This window comes from Anthonomus grandis, chromosome 4, assembly GCF_022605725.1.
Source record: "Anthonomus grandis grandis chromosome 4, icAntGran1.3, whole genome shotgun sequence".
Taxonomy (NCBI): domain Eukaryota; kingdom Metazoa; phylum Arthropoda; class Insecta; order Coleoptera; family Curculionidae; genus Anthonomus; species Anthonomus grandis.
Window position 1 is genome coordinate 10,852,711 of NC_065549.1, and position 13,431 is coordinate 10,866,141.

The 13,431-nt window shown below is 32.1% G+C and overlaps 1 protein-coding gene across 1 annotated transcript; it reads right to left on the minus strand.

Annotated features, from left to right (window-relative positions):
* Positions 1–587: 587 nt before the first annotated feature.
* LOC126735728 (syntaxin-17) lies at positions 588–13,378 on the minus strand. Its single transcript, XM_050439813.1, has 5 exons — positions 13,143–13,378; positions 12,736–13,085; positions 7,968–8,070; positions 7,837–7,907; positions 588–887 (listed from the first exon to the last, which is right to left on the minus strand). Exons 1-5 carry the CDS (start codon positions 13,290–13,292, stop codon positions 638–640), a joined length of 924 nt encoding a protein of 307 aa, XP_050295770.1. The 5' UTR covers positions 13,293–13,378; the 3' UTR covers positions 588–637.
* Positions 13,379–13,431: the final 53 nt, after the last annotated feature.

A 13,431-nucleotide genomic window follows, 5' to 3' on the forward strand; every position in this document is an offset into this window, starting at 1 on the left:
GTAATGCCGAAGCTATAAAACGAAAGCTAGTTTTTAAAGTTTATCTTCAAAGAGCTCCAACAAAAAACTTCAAAAAAAACAAAAGTTTATATGAAATTTTGTATTTTTTTTTAAGTTTTCTATCTACCCTAGAAGTTCGTAACATGATCAACAAAACACCCAGCATAGGGTTTAATTTAAATGGACATGAATATCAATTTATTTACTTTTTATTAGAGAGTAAGGATTTATTAGAATTATAGTTCCGGGTGTTACCTATTATCCCTGAAAGTTTCACATTTCAACAGGTATCATCAGTTAAAAATGATTTGATCGAAAGTAGTCGAGGAACCTGAACCTTATAAATTTTTTTTCTAATTTTCTTTTTTTTCATCTTTCCTGGCGGTATTTTGGTGCTTCGACTACCCTGTGCAAAACAACAACGATAATAATATTTTAAATAAAACTCTTATTAAGTCTTAAAAACTATTTAATTAAAATTAAATACTTTATTATAATCTAAGACTATATCATGATCACACTAAATAATGTCAAGCAAAGCTCACTACAATAATGAAATAAATCCAAACACAAGAAAACTATCTACATATGTTACTCTACTTGTCTTTATTTAGCATAAATAACATCTATTTGGCTGTCAAATATCTTTTTTCTCGCTCTCGGTAACTGTGGTCTGGTTTTCGTTGTTTTCATTATTGACCACGTGGTCCGCCTCATTAATGTCGATTTCCCGTTGCTTTTTTAAGAATTTCCCTCCGGCGTATCCGGCAAAGGCGCACCCCAAAGCCGCCAATCCACCCACTTTTAGGCCGGCTATAAGACCTATGGGGCCGGCTATTAGGGTACCTACGAATGCACCTGTAGCTGGATAGGCAACCGCGTTTAACCTAAGAATTATTTACGTATTAATAGTTAGAAAAATAAGTTCTAAAAGTCCCAAATTGTACTTAAGATTATTACTGATTTTGCCGCTATAAAGGTGCAACGATAAACTGAAAAATGAATACAAATGAATAAAAGGTTTCCAAAAATTCAGCCTCACTTTCTCTTTACTTGTTTTATTTGTTATAGCATGACGTTTCGTCTCGGATTTAAGACGTCAGATGGCTAAGATAAAAACAAACAAAGCAACAGTTAGGTAATTACATAACTTAGGTAAAACATTTAACAACAAACACGAAGTTGATCAGAAGTATAAATCCAATTTAATAAAAGAATAGGATTTATACTTCTGGTCAACTTTGCGTTCCTTGTTAAATGTTTTAAGTTATGTAATTATGTAATTGTTGCTTTGTTTGCGTGTTTGTTTGTATCCTAGCCATTTAACCCTCTAGCCAGCAGACCCGCCTTAAGGCAGGCTTTATCAAAATCTCATTTAGAGATGCATTTTAAATTTTTTGGCCACATAGCGGCATTACCGCCTTTGGGGTGGAATTTGTTTCGTGTCTGACGTACTTAGAACGGCTATTGGTTCCCGTGTTTTTTCAGTAGAGTCAGTCGCGTATGTGCCGCCTTAGTAAATTTACAGAATAATTATTTCGCTATAAATGATATTTTCTGTCCTATAAAATAAATACATGTAGCGATCTGTTCAAGCCAAAAAATTTACAGGTGGGTTTATGTATGTTATATTTTTTAGTTATGCGTTGAAAAAAAAGTAGTTCATGTGTTTTTGCTATAAATTACTCATAACCTCAACCTGCCTAAAGGCGGATCGACCGGTTTGTGTGAAAATTATCTCATTCATACGAAATATTTATTTTCTTACTATTTTTGTTTATTGTGGTTAGATATGACATCAAACAAGAAAGGACAGCCCGGGAAGGATCCCCGAGAGCCTGAATTATATGACTTATCTCAAGTGACTTCGGACGAAATGTTTGAACTTTTGGACAATTGTAGATATAGGACCTGACACCGATATTGAAGATGGGCTGGAAGACGATTTTGACGATGATGATAGTCTTGCTGACCCAGATTTTTGTCTTAAAGATGAAATAAATCAATGCAACGATTTAACTTCTGAATCTTCTACGCCTGACGACTAATTGTTGACATTAGATATTGAAACACCTGATACCTCACAGCCATCGACATCAGGGAATTATTCAACTGAATCACAAAAAATTTCTGTTGTTGCAAGAGTTTTATCCCCGTTGACTTCAGGTGAACCATCTACTTCATTTCAACGACAGCAAAAACGACCACGTTCTCCTCTACCGGAATTTGAAGATGGGGCTGATGTTTCCGATCCTAACACAGGTGGGTTTACGGGAAACCCAAGTGCACTTTTAGCACAGTCAAAAGAATGCAAAGAAATAATTTGGCGTAAACAGCATTTGCAGCTGCATAAAAATGAAGTGGTATTCCGTGGAAGCACAGAGCTTCCACTACACTTTCAGGATTTAAAAACTCCATATCAATGCTTCGCCTATTTTTTTACACAAGAGTTTCTTGAAAATATTGCAGAACAAACAAATTTATATGCTCGACAGTACGACATCAAGACAACATTTGTTACCAATGCTGCTGAGATCCGGAAGAACATTGGCATCTTGATATTTATGTCGATATATCGTTATCCAAATGCGACAAAATACTGGGGTCGTTATTCATTTGAACCAGTTCGTACGGCAATGACATCCAAACGATTCTTTATGATTCGTAAGTATCTTCACTTCAACGATAAATCAAAAGAAAAACGGGATCAACCTGGATTTGATCCATTATATAAAGTCCAACCGATAGTGAAACATTTAAATGAACGATTTCAAACAGTTCCAAAATTACCTCGTTTATGCGTAGATGAGCAAATGTGCGCGACTAAAATGAAACGCAGTTAATTGCGACAATACATGCCGGCAAAGCCCCATAAATGAGGGTTCAAACTATTTGTTCTATGTGACAGCAATGGTTATTCTTACGCCTTCGAAATCTTTACTGGCGCAGAGAGCAATGTTATTTTGCCCAATGCGCCTAATCTGGGAGCAGCAGCAAATGTTATCGTCCGGCTATCTCAAACAATACCTGACTTTGTCAATCATATTTTATATTTTGACAATTTTTATACGACACTGCCACTACTTATTTATCTTAGAAGCCGAGGCATTTATTCATTGGGGACAATTCGTTCTGGTCGTATTCCTAATTGTAAATTGCCTAGTGAAAAAGATAAACAGCTTGCTACAGCAGATAAGGGATTTTCTGTTGAGTATGTGGGAAATTTGGGGTGTAGATTTGACAACTGTATTGTGGAAGGACAACAAAAATGTGCGTTTGGCTTCTACATACGTCGGGATACTACCCTTTAAAAGTGCTCTCCAAGATAAACAACCATCAAAGGCAACAAGATATCATCGGTCTGCAAAAAAGTACGTGCAAATTGAATGCCCCGCCATCATACGTGAATATAATTATCACATGGGCGGAGTTGATCTAATGGATGGATTACTTGGAAGGTACCATATTCGCCTAAAGACTAGCAAGTGTACATTGCGTCTATTTTATCATTTTATTGACATGGCTATGGTCAACGCATATCTGCTACACAAACGGATTCATAAAGAATCGCCGCCTTTACCAGTGTTTCGAGCACAAGTAGCTGCCGTACTACGCGTTAACGAAGCTGTCAGAAAACGTCCTGGCAGGCCTTCATCTGCTTCGAAGCAGGAAGAAATGCAACCTGCAAAAAAATCTAAGACATATATCCCCGAGCCAGATATCCGATTTGATGGTTTGAACCACATGCCCGACCTTTTGGATAGATTCGGTAAAAGGATGTGTAAAAACAAAGGATGTAAAGCTGAAACTCAGTTCTTTTGCACTAAATGCAATTTAAATGCCTTTCCTCAACTAAAAAGTGTTTTCAAGAGTTTCATACACAATAAAGCATTACACTAATCTTATTTTTTTGTATTGAGGCACAAAATATAAATTTCAAGTTTAATTTCGCTTTTTTTACCCTGACTATTTTTGTCCCTTTAGTCGGCAGGTCTGCCTTAAGACTGGGGGAGGTTTTTTCATCCCCAAAGCTTTAAAGGTTTATGATAAACTTTTTTTAAGCCTCGAATTCATTTTTATGTTATGAATTTATCCGCCTATGATTTTTTTTCATAAAATAAAAATTGGCCCTTTAGAGGGTTAAAGAAGTTTCAAATCCGAGACAAAACGTCTTGCCATAACAAATAAAACAGGTAAAGAGAAAGTGAGGCTGTATTTTTAGAAACCTTTTATTTATAAAAATTATACCCTCGGCCTGGAACCTTCACTCGAACGAAAAATTAATAGAATTTTACACTGACACAAGCTCAAACATTACCTTGTGTCAGTTTTTCAGTTTATCAACAATTTTTTTGCTTTTTTAAACTTCAAAAAGCACCCAAACATGAATACAAGCAATATAGGATACGAAAATCTAAAAATGTATGAATAGAGGTCTATAATGGGCAATACCCTACAAAATTAGTAATAATATACAAAAAAAAAATACAATAGGGCTCCCAGACTATAGTTTAATTTACCTTTAATTAAACTATAGTTACTGTTTTACTAGTGTTATAAAATAATGTTATTTTATAACACTAGTAAAACAAGTTATTTATTGGGAGGTATTCTCAAAATTATTACTTAGTCACAAATCATGTTTGCGTTTAATTTTATTGAAACTCGTTGCCTATTTTATTTCATACAGAAATATATTAAAAAATTTAGGCAATAAAACAAATACAATATTGAGTTGCAGAAAAAAGTAGTGAGACTTCTAAGCATTGTATTCTCATTAGACCTTATTCCCGTAGAGTAATGACACCCAACATTACCAAATTTGATATTTCTAAATTTAAATATAATGATGTTAATTAATTTTTTTTTTAATCTTAATTTCTAAAGTATAATTGTCATATATCTAATGAATTAGCCTCTCTAAATAATATTGCTAATGGATACATTATATTTTCAAAAACTATTGCCTTTATAAGAATACTTTTGTGTCATAAAGAGCGGCGATAACAAAATTTTACAAGAAGTACCCTAAGTTTACCATAAGTCAAAATTGACTCAACAAGGGTTTAATAAAGCATCCTCAATAAAGAACATGAAACCACATATGTTAATTTGTTGAAGTTGTACAGTAAACCTCTAATTTGTTTGTTTAAGAAATTGAAATGATTTTGCCATGTCATGAATTAATTAAAATAGATCCCTAAATATATTTTTTACACTATCTTTGCATTTTTTTTCATAAAATTTTCCCAGATTTTAATAATCACTTAAGAGCTTTACACACATACTAAAGTCCTACTCCATGGAGTTCTTAGTTTCTGCCTTAGAACCATGTTTGTCCACCAAAAGCGAATATTCACCAGATTTGAGGTTTTCAGAATAAATTAATAATTCGGAATAAAAATTAAAAACATTGAAATTTTTGTTTGGATATTTTTTTACATAACCCACAAGCTATGTACGACGTTTTTGTAGTTCCTTTACAAACAATATTGCATAAAGCATCCTGTATAATGATTCTATATACAAGTATCAACCCTGGGTTAAAATTGGCTGAACAAGATGATTTTTAGATTCAGGATAATTTTTTACTGCATTTTTTTTTCATTTTAAAGATCACTTGAAAATTTTTTAGATAATAAACTGAAGATTTTACTCAAATAAAAAGCATTTTCTATGGATGAATCTAATAGTGAATGTTTTTTGTGGGTACCTTCTGAACTAGAACCAGTTTTTCCAGTGAGAGCTTGTTTTTGGGATCAATTTTTTGATTATTTGTGTACATGAACAGGAAGCGCCTCTTTTACAGTTATACGTTGCAAAACTACACTTGACCGTTCCCGATTTCACCATATTACAATAATTATTACCGTAGTTTTTAATATTTAATTTATTTTTTATTTATTTCTATTTAGGGAATCAACCCCATTAAAAGAAAATAGTAATCTACGCAAAATACTTGAGCGTAACCCTTATTTTAACAATCCTTAAAAAAATAATAATAAAAGAAAAATATATATAACAAAATTCTGCAGAGCTAACAATATATTCAACAAGAAATAATCACTACATATTAAAAACAATTATAAAAACCGTCATAAAAAAACCAAAATTACCCAGTGTTGACCTGAAATGTAAAATCGTCCATAATATCCCGAATATTTATATATTTTATATATCACCACTTGTCCCTACAACTTAACAAAAACAAATTAAAATAGTAATAAATGATGTCTTTAATCCGTCTCTCATTTAAATTAATAATTTCAAGTGTTCATTTGACAGGAGAGTGGGCTGCATAATTTGTACCATGATATAGTAACTATCTATTTGGCCTAAAATTTCTGAAGGGAATATTAAACGATTTTGTTTTAAGGATTTTAGGGCAGAATATTTGACCATTAACAAATTTGTATAAAACAACCAAATCAGCATAAACTGTCCTCTGTCTCAGTGTTTTTAAGTCTAATACCCTCCGAGTATGATCATATACATGGTCATTAGGAATTCCCATACCAAGTTTGTATAAGCAAAACCTGATAAATTTGTTTTGGACTTAACTCCAGATCGTTGCAACTGTTCATAAAAAATGGGGACCATATCATTGAGGCATATTCCAAGTGTAAAAAATAGAGACATGTAACTTCTTACAGGTCTCAATAGAGAATTCCCTACAATTACACAAATCACAGCCTAGCACTTTTGAGCAGTTGATAACCAGATTGTTCTGTGTTGAAGTTTAGGTGCTCATCAAACCATACATCAAGATCCTTAATAATTTTACAAGACTGGAGAGAGAGATGCCATTTATATCATATGCAGATTAAAACTTCTGATTTTTTTTGAAGAAACTAATCACTTACATTTACCAACATAAAGAAATAGCCTATTGGCAATACACCATTCATTGAGCCTATCCAGATCACTCTGCAATAGGATTTGATCATAAGAAGATACCACTTTCCTATAAAACTTTACATCGTCAGCAAAAACCAAAAAGTGACTGTTCCTAAAGCAATTATTAATATCATTTATGAAAATGATAAAAAATAAAAGTGAACAATGCACCCTTGGGGAACACCAGAAGTGACACTCACATGGCTTGACCGTGCATTACTGATCTTTGACTATTGAGTTCTACCTGAAAGAAACTTCTCAAACCATGCTACCATAAGATTGGAAAAACCAAAAACATCCAGCCTCCTGAGTAGAACAGCATGATCGACCCTGTCGAATGCCTTGGAGAAGCCTGTGTACATGGCATCCACCTGACTTCTTCCCTCCAAGACACTCAACAAGCTTCATTGAAATACCAACAAGTTTATGAATGTAGACGTCCTGGCTAATTAATTGCTCTTTACTATAAAAATATAATTACTACATATACACTTCTTTAATTGTCAATACTGTCACGCTCTTTAGATAATATTTAGTTGTTGCAATATTCAGTTGGTTATTAATGCCAATAAAAAGGAAAATATGGAGAAGCTGTATCAGTTTATACTACCTGAGTTATACTACAGGAGAAGCCCTTTCAAATCCCGAGACAAATCATTGAAACCTTTAAGAACCTTACAAAATAAAATTTAAGCCTTGGTTTTATTTTAATTAAGATTTAATTTAAGAATTTGTCTTTATTTTGTTCATTTTTTAATATACTAATATTAATTTCAATAAATGCCTCATGATTAAATTACAACCTCAATATAAAATGTCTAACAGTATTAGAACAATAATAAATTATTGTAAAAAAAAAGTTAAATAAATTTATAGATTATTGTCTTAAAATTAGGTATTAAGTATTTGATGAACAAAGAAAATGCAGTTCTTACTTACTTGTGAGCCTTAACAATATCCTTAAAGCCTGCATAAACATGCTCTTGCGCAGAGGCAACATTTATTTCCACCTGCATTAATTATTAACAATATTAATAGTGTTGAAAAGTTTAAATTTCCCTATAATTTACCTCATTTATTTGGTCTCCTTGGTCTTTTACCATGCTATGCAAATCCCTATGAATTTCTTCCAAGTCTTCTGCGTTCCTTTGAATTTCCTCAACCCTATTTAACCTAAAAATAGGCTTAAAAGGTTAATAGGATTGTGAAACATAATTAAGTATAGCTTAATTAGCGCGAAGCGCGTCGTTCTTAAGTTAAGCTACTCCCGCCTTTTATTATTAAATAATTAAATTTTAAAACCACAATCGAAAAAAGCGACAACTTATTTCAGAGATTACTATACTTCACAGAACCCAGACCTATAAAAAATGTAAAAAATAAAAGGTAGGTATTTTATTAACTCAATTGCCTTATTTGCTAACAGACATCTATTATTAAAATCGTAAAGTGGAATATGAATGCGAAATTACGAGTTAAAGCACCGCCACCAACGGTAATTAAAATCGCCAATGCCCAGCCCTAGTTTCCTACTTGTACAGCTCCGCATTACTGCCTATGACAAGCGATAAAATTTAGCCGCCAATTATTTCAAAACAACAATTATTTGGCGGTGCAGTATAAAAAGAATTGGCGGTATAAATTGGTGATGTTAGAAAGTTTAGAATTATAGGTTTACTTTAAAATTACAGTAAGTTTGGTGTTTAGTTTAATCGGTGATATTATTCGGATAAGGATTTTAAAAAGATTAAACGGCAATTAAATACGGTAAGTTATGATTTTAGTTGTTCTTTCTTTCTTAATATCAAAAAAAAAACTAGGAAATGGACGGAAGAAAGTTATCTGGCTCGTATTGGCGCAAAAGAAAACTGGCAAAACAGCAAAAGGAAAAGAAAGCTTTAGAAAACACTCTTAAACTCACAAGTTTTTTTACACGGGGTAACACAGACGTAGACGAGAGCAGAAGTATATGCGAACCTCAACCTGGACCAAGTACGAGCACTAGCCTTGCTAATGAGATGAATACCCAAGAGACCGGTCTTGAGATGGAGCCACAGAAAAGTCTTTTGCAAAATAATACATTTGGTGATAGTATTATAGGTAAGTATTTTTGGTGATTGCATATTGCTTTTACGCATAATTTCAGTTTTAAAAAAACCTTAAAGACTAAATCCTTTGTAAATATTTTAATTGTATTTGAATGGTATAGAAATGCATTCAAATGTATTTATCTGTAGATGCAAAAAAAGACGATTGGACCGAATTTAAGGATCCGGCACTTCGGAAGGATGGTCAAAATTTTGTGCAAATTCTTTTGGATAACTGGACCGAACAAATTCTTGATAAAATTGACTTTTCAATGTCTAAAAGAAAACATGGGGACCAAAATAGGTATGCTACCAAGCAAATTTTTCATAATAAGCTAGTTAATGGTGAAGTAGTTCGAAGAGATTGGGCAATTTATTCAGAAAGTACTAGAAATGTGTTTTGTTTATATTGTTGTTTATTTAGTAACAAACAAAACCAATTTAGAACTGGATTTTCCTCGTGGAATAAATGCATTGAGAGATTCGACGAACACGAGCGTTCCATTGGTAATCTAGATAGTTTAAATGTTTACACAAGCCGCCAATTAAAGCGAGGAAAAATTAACGATGAGTTGGAAAAACAAATAAGTTGCAAAAAGGATTATTGGGTCGAAGTATTAAGAAGAATTATAAGCGTTATTAAGTTTTTGGCCTCTAGAGAATTGGCATTTAGAGGAACTGATGAACGTTTTGGTGAAAAGCACAATGGGAATTATTTAGGTTTATTGGAACTATTAGCAGAATATGATCCATTTTTAAAAGACCATATAAATCGAATGGCAAATTTGGGCAAGGGTAAAACGTCATACCTATCCAAGGATATCTGTAATGAAGTCCTCACTATCATGGCGAATCGGGTTATTGAGGAAATTGCTAAACAAATTAAGGCGAATAAATATTTTTCAGTCAGTGTGAACTCAACACCCGATATATCACATCCGGATCAGCTAACAATAATTTTACGGTATTGCAATAGTAAAGGGCTTCCATTTGAAAGGTTTATAGGATTCTATGATAACATTGGGCATGGGGCACAAGAGCTTGAGCAGTGCGTCATGGATATGCTAAAGACATTTAATTTGGACATTCAAAATTGCAGGGGTCAGTCATATGACAACGCAAGCAATATGAGTGGTCGATTTTCTGGATTGCAACCGCGTATTAAGGCACATAATGAGTTAGCAATCTATGTTCCGTGTGCCGGACATTCTCTCAATTTAGTTGTTAAAAATGCTGCGGATTGCTGCTTCGAAGCAACATCTTTTTTTATGCTAGTTCAAGCTTTTTATACATTTTTTTCGGCTTCTACACATAGATGGAACTTGTTGTCTAGTACAATAAGAGATTCATCAGGCTCTGAGAAATCGCTCATGCCAAAAAGGGTCAATACAACTCATTGGTCTTCTCGCTTTGATGCTATAAAGGCGCTACAAAGTAGTTACAATTCAATAAAGACTTATTTAAATAATATAGCAACAGATGTTAATGAGAAAAATATTGTAAGAGTCGAAGCAAGTTCGTTATGCGAAAAACTTAATTTCTTGGAAAATGGGACAATCTTGTCGTTTTTCTTTGGATATTTTGCAAAGGGTTAACGATGTTAATAAAACTGTACAAAGAGAGAATTTGGACTTGTGTACAACTTCCCAACTTTTCTCGTCTTTAGTAGAATATTTTGATTTCTTACGTGATCGCTTTGACCATTATGAGAGCTTAGGAATGTTGTTAACAGAAAACGAAAATTATATTGAAAGGCGAAATATCAAACGAAAATTGCAATTAGGAGAAAAAAGTTCCGACGTAAATTTGAGCCAGAGATAAAATCCGCACGCAGTGTTTTTTTTTTAATAATCGATAATCTAAAATTTGAAATTATTCGTCGGTCAGAAATATATCAAACATGTTCAAATACATTTGAATTTCTTTTTAAGCTAAAATTAATAGAAGATGAAAATATTATCACTGTAGCAACCAAACTAAAGGAAAAATACAGCTCCGATTTAGATGAATATTTTCCTCAAGAATGTGTTCATCTAAAAAAACTATTAAATTCTATATCAGAAATTAAATTAGAAACTCCATTAGATTTAGTTCATGCATTATATGAGAATAAACTAATATCTACATTTCCCAATATCAATATTTGTTTACGCATTTTTTTTTCTATAATGGTCACAAATGCAAGCGGTGAACGATCGTTTTCTACTCTAAAGAGAGTTAAAACCTATTTACGAAACTCAATAGCGCAAGAAAATTTAAACTCTTTGGCAATTATTTCAATTAATAAAGATATTCTTGATGAAATAGATACATCTTCTATAATCGAAAAATTTGCGTCACTAAAAGCAAGAAAACAATCGTTTAAGTAATTTATATGCATTATTATATAAGTATATTTATGTGTAATTTATTTTTTACGTTCCTTTAAAACCAAAGAATCTGTTTTACTTTTTGTAGAAAGCTTTAGAGTTGAGTTTGTTTTTTTTGGGAGTTTTAGTTGTAAGAGAGTTTATGCTATAGAATCGTTTATTTTTATTTGTATACTGGCGTTGACCTGATGTATTTTTTATTTTGTTTTTTGTAAAATTTGTTTAAACATTTTTTGAAATAAAAGTTTAAAAAAAAAAATTTTTTTTTTCAACGAGTGGGGAGGGGGGGGGGCGCTGTAGTTTTGTAGTGGCAAACTACCTTAAACCGGCACTGCATACTGTAGATGAATTTTTTGTAAAAATATTGACTCTAGGTTAAAAATTGGCTTAACTACAACTCTTTTCAATTTTACATATTTTCCCTGGCATCTTAGGAATCACTTGAAAGCTTTACATTACTTGCCAGATTCAAGGTTTTTGAAATAAATTAAAAACATTGAAATTTTAGATTATTTTTGGATGTTTTTCACATTACTCCTAGCTCTTCAAGACATTTTTGTAGTTCCTTTACAGTATTATAGAAAACAATATATAAAAATATCAAGCTTGAGTGAAAATTGGCAGAAATAGAACAGTTGTGGATTTGGGATAATTTTTTTACTGCATTTTTCTCTCATTTTAAGGATTACTAGAAAAATTTTTCAGGCAGTAAAATAGTTTCTACTGAACATTAGCAAATAAGTTTATACTGAAATAAACAGATATTGAAGATTTTTTTATGTAACTCTCAAGCTATTAAGTTATTTCTATAGTTCTGTTGTAACAGACTTGACAAACTTGTTGTAACAAGTAGTTGCTTTACATTTTAGAAGAGTATTTTGTAAAAAAACTGGATCTTAGTTGAAAAATTGACTGAACTAGAACAATTTTGGAGGAAATTTTTTTAGTACATTAGTTTTTTTAAGGAAAACTATGAGGCACTAAAATGGAATTTTTACATAAAGGAATCATATTTTCTGAGATAACATTTTACATATGAATTATTTATGTGGGTTTAAGATTTTCCAGTGCCCAGCATCATCATAAAAATCATAGTAGAGATATTAAATTATAAATAGTTAATAAATTAATTCATTAATAATAAATTAGATAGATATAAATGATTCTAGGCACATAAATATTAATGCAGAATCATAAAATATAAAAATATCTTTGAAATAATTTATCATAAATTTGAAGTATTTTTACAAATACTTGATACAGAAACATATAATTTATATTATCTTTGATGGGCCCTACTTTTGAATTAAGTGAATCATTTAATGTTTCTTTCATTAAAATTCCTTAAACATGATCCATTCTGAAACCTTATTTTAATTTACCTTGCTTGGGCTTCTTCAAGCTTTAAATCATTTAAATCAGCTTTAATTTGAATTTGGGAGGCACCCTCAAAAGGATTAATTCTCTCATCAGGCGAGGTGTCTTCTGAGGATGGTTGGCTCTTAGCTAGTACTTTGTTTACATTTTTCTCCAGATCCTGATATGCTTTGGTAATTTTAAGTATGTTGCTCCTTAAAGGCATTGTGTGAGTATCGAAGGCATCTAAGTCATTGTCTTGTACTTGGGTTCGTAAAGTGTCCAATTCATATAATAAATCTCGTAACTGCTTAATTGTCCTCTTCTTGTCTTTAACTTCTTTGGTTAACTGCCTTACATCATTAGCCGCTATTAACTAGCAAATAAGTCGTCAACTATTAATAAACTTTTGTAATGTTGTTATTTAACTTACTTTTTGGATAAAAGCTTTGTGCTGCTCTAAAATTCTTTGGTGGTGTGGAATCACCTCATCAGAAAACTTTTCCAAGGGAACTTTGATGAACTTCAACGGCTGCTTTATTATGCTGGGACTCGATATGGATGCCATTTTGTATTGTTTCATTTGTGACGATTAATTTATTTATTTTTGAAAAATCCTGAATATTCAATGATTAATTTTGATGTTTGTAAACAAAGACATGTGAAATGTCAAAATGGAAGATTATGCGGTATTGTCAGATATTGATTTTTTAAATCAAGAT

Coding starts and splice junctions, on each gene's coding strand:
- LOC126735728 (XM_050439813.1), bottom strand. CDS start 13,292: ATGAAACAATACAAAATGGCATCCATATCGAGTCCCAGCATAATAAAG. Junction 7,908..7,967: donor AAGGAGACCAAATAAATGAG/GTAAATTATAGG, acceptor TAATTAATGCAG/GTGGAAATAAATGTTGCCTC. Junction 888..7,836: donor GATATTGTTAAGGCTCACAA/GTAAGTAAGAAC, acceptor AATAATTCTTAG/GTTAAACGCGGTTGCCTATC.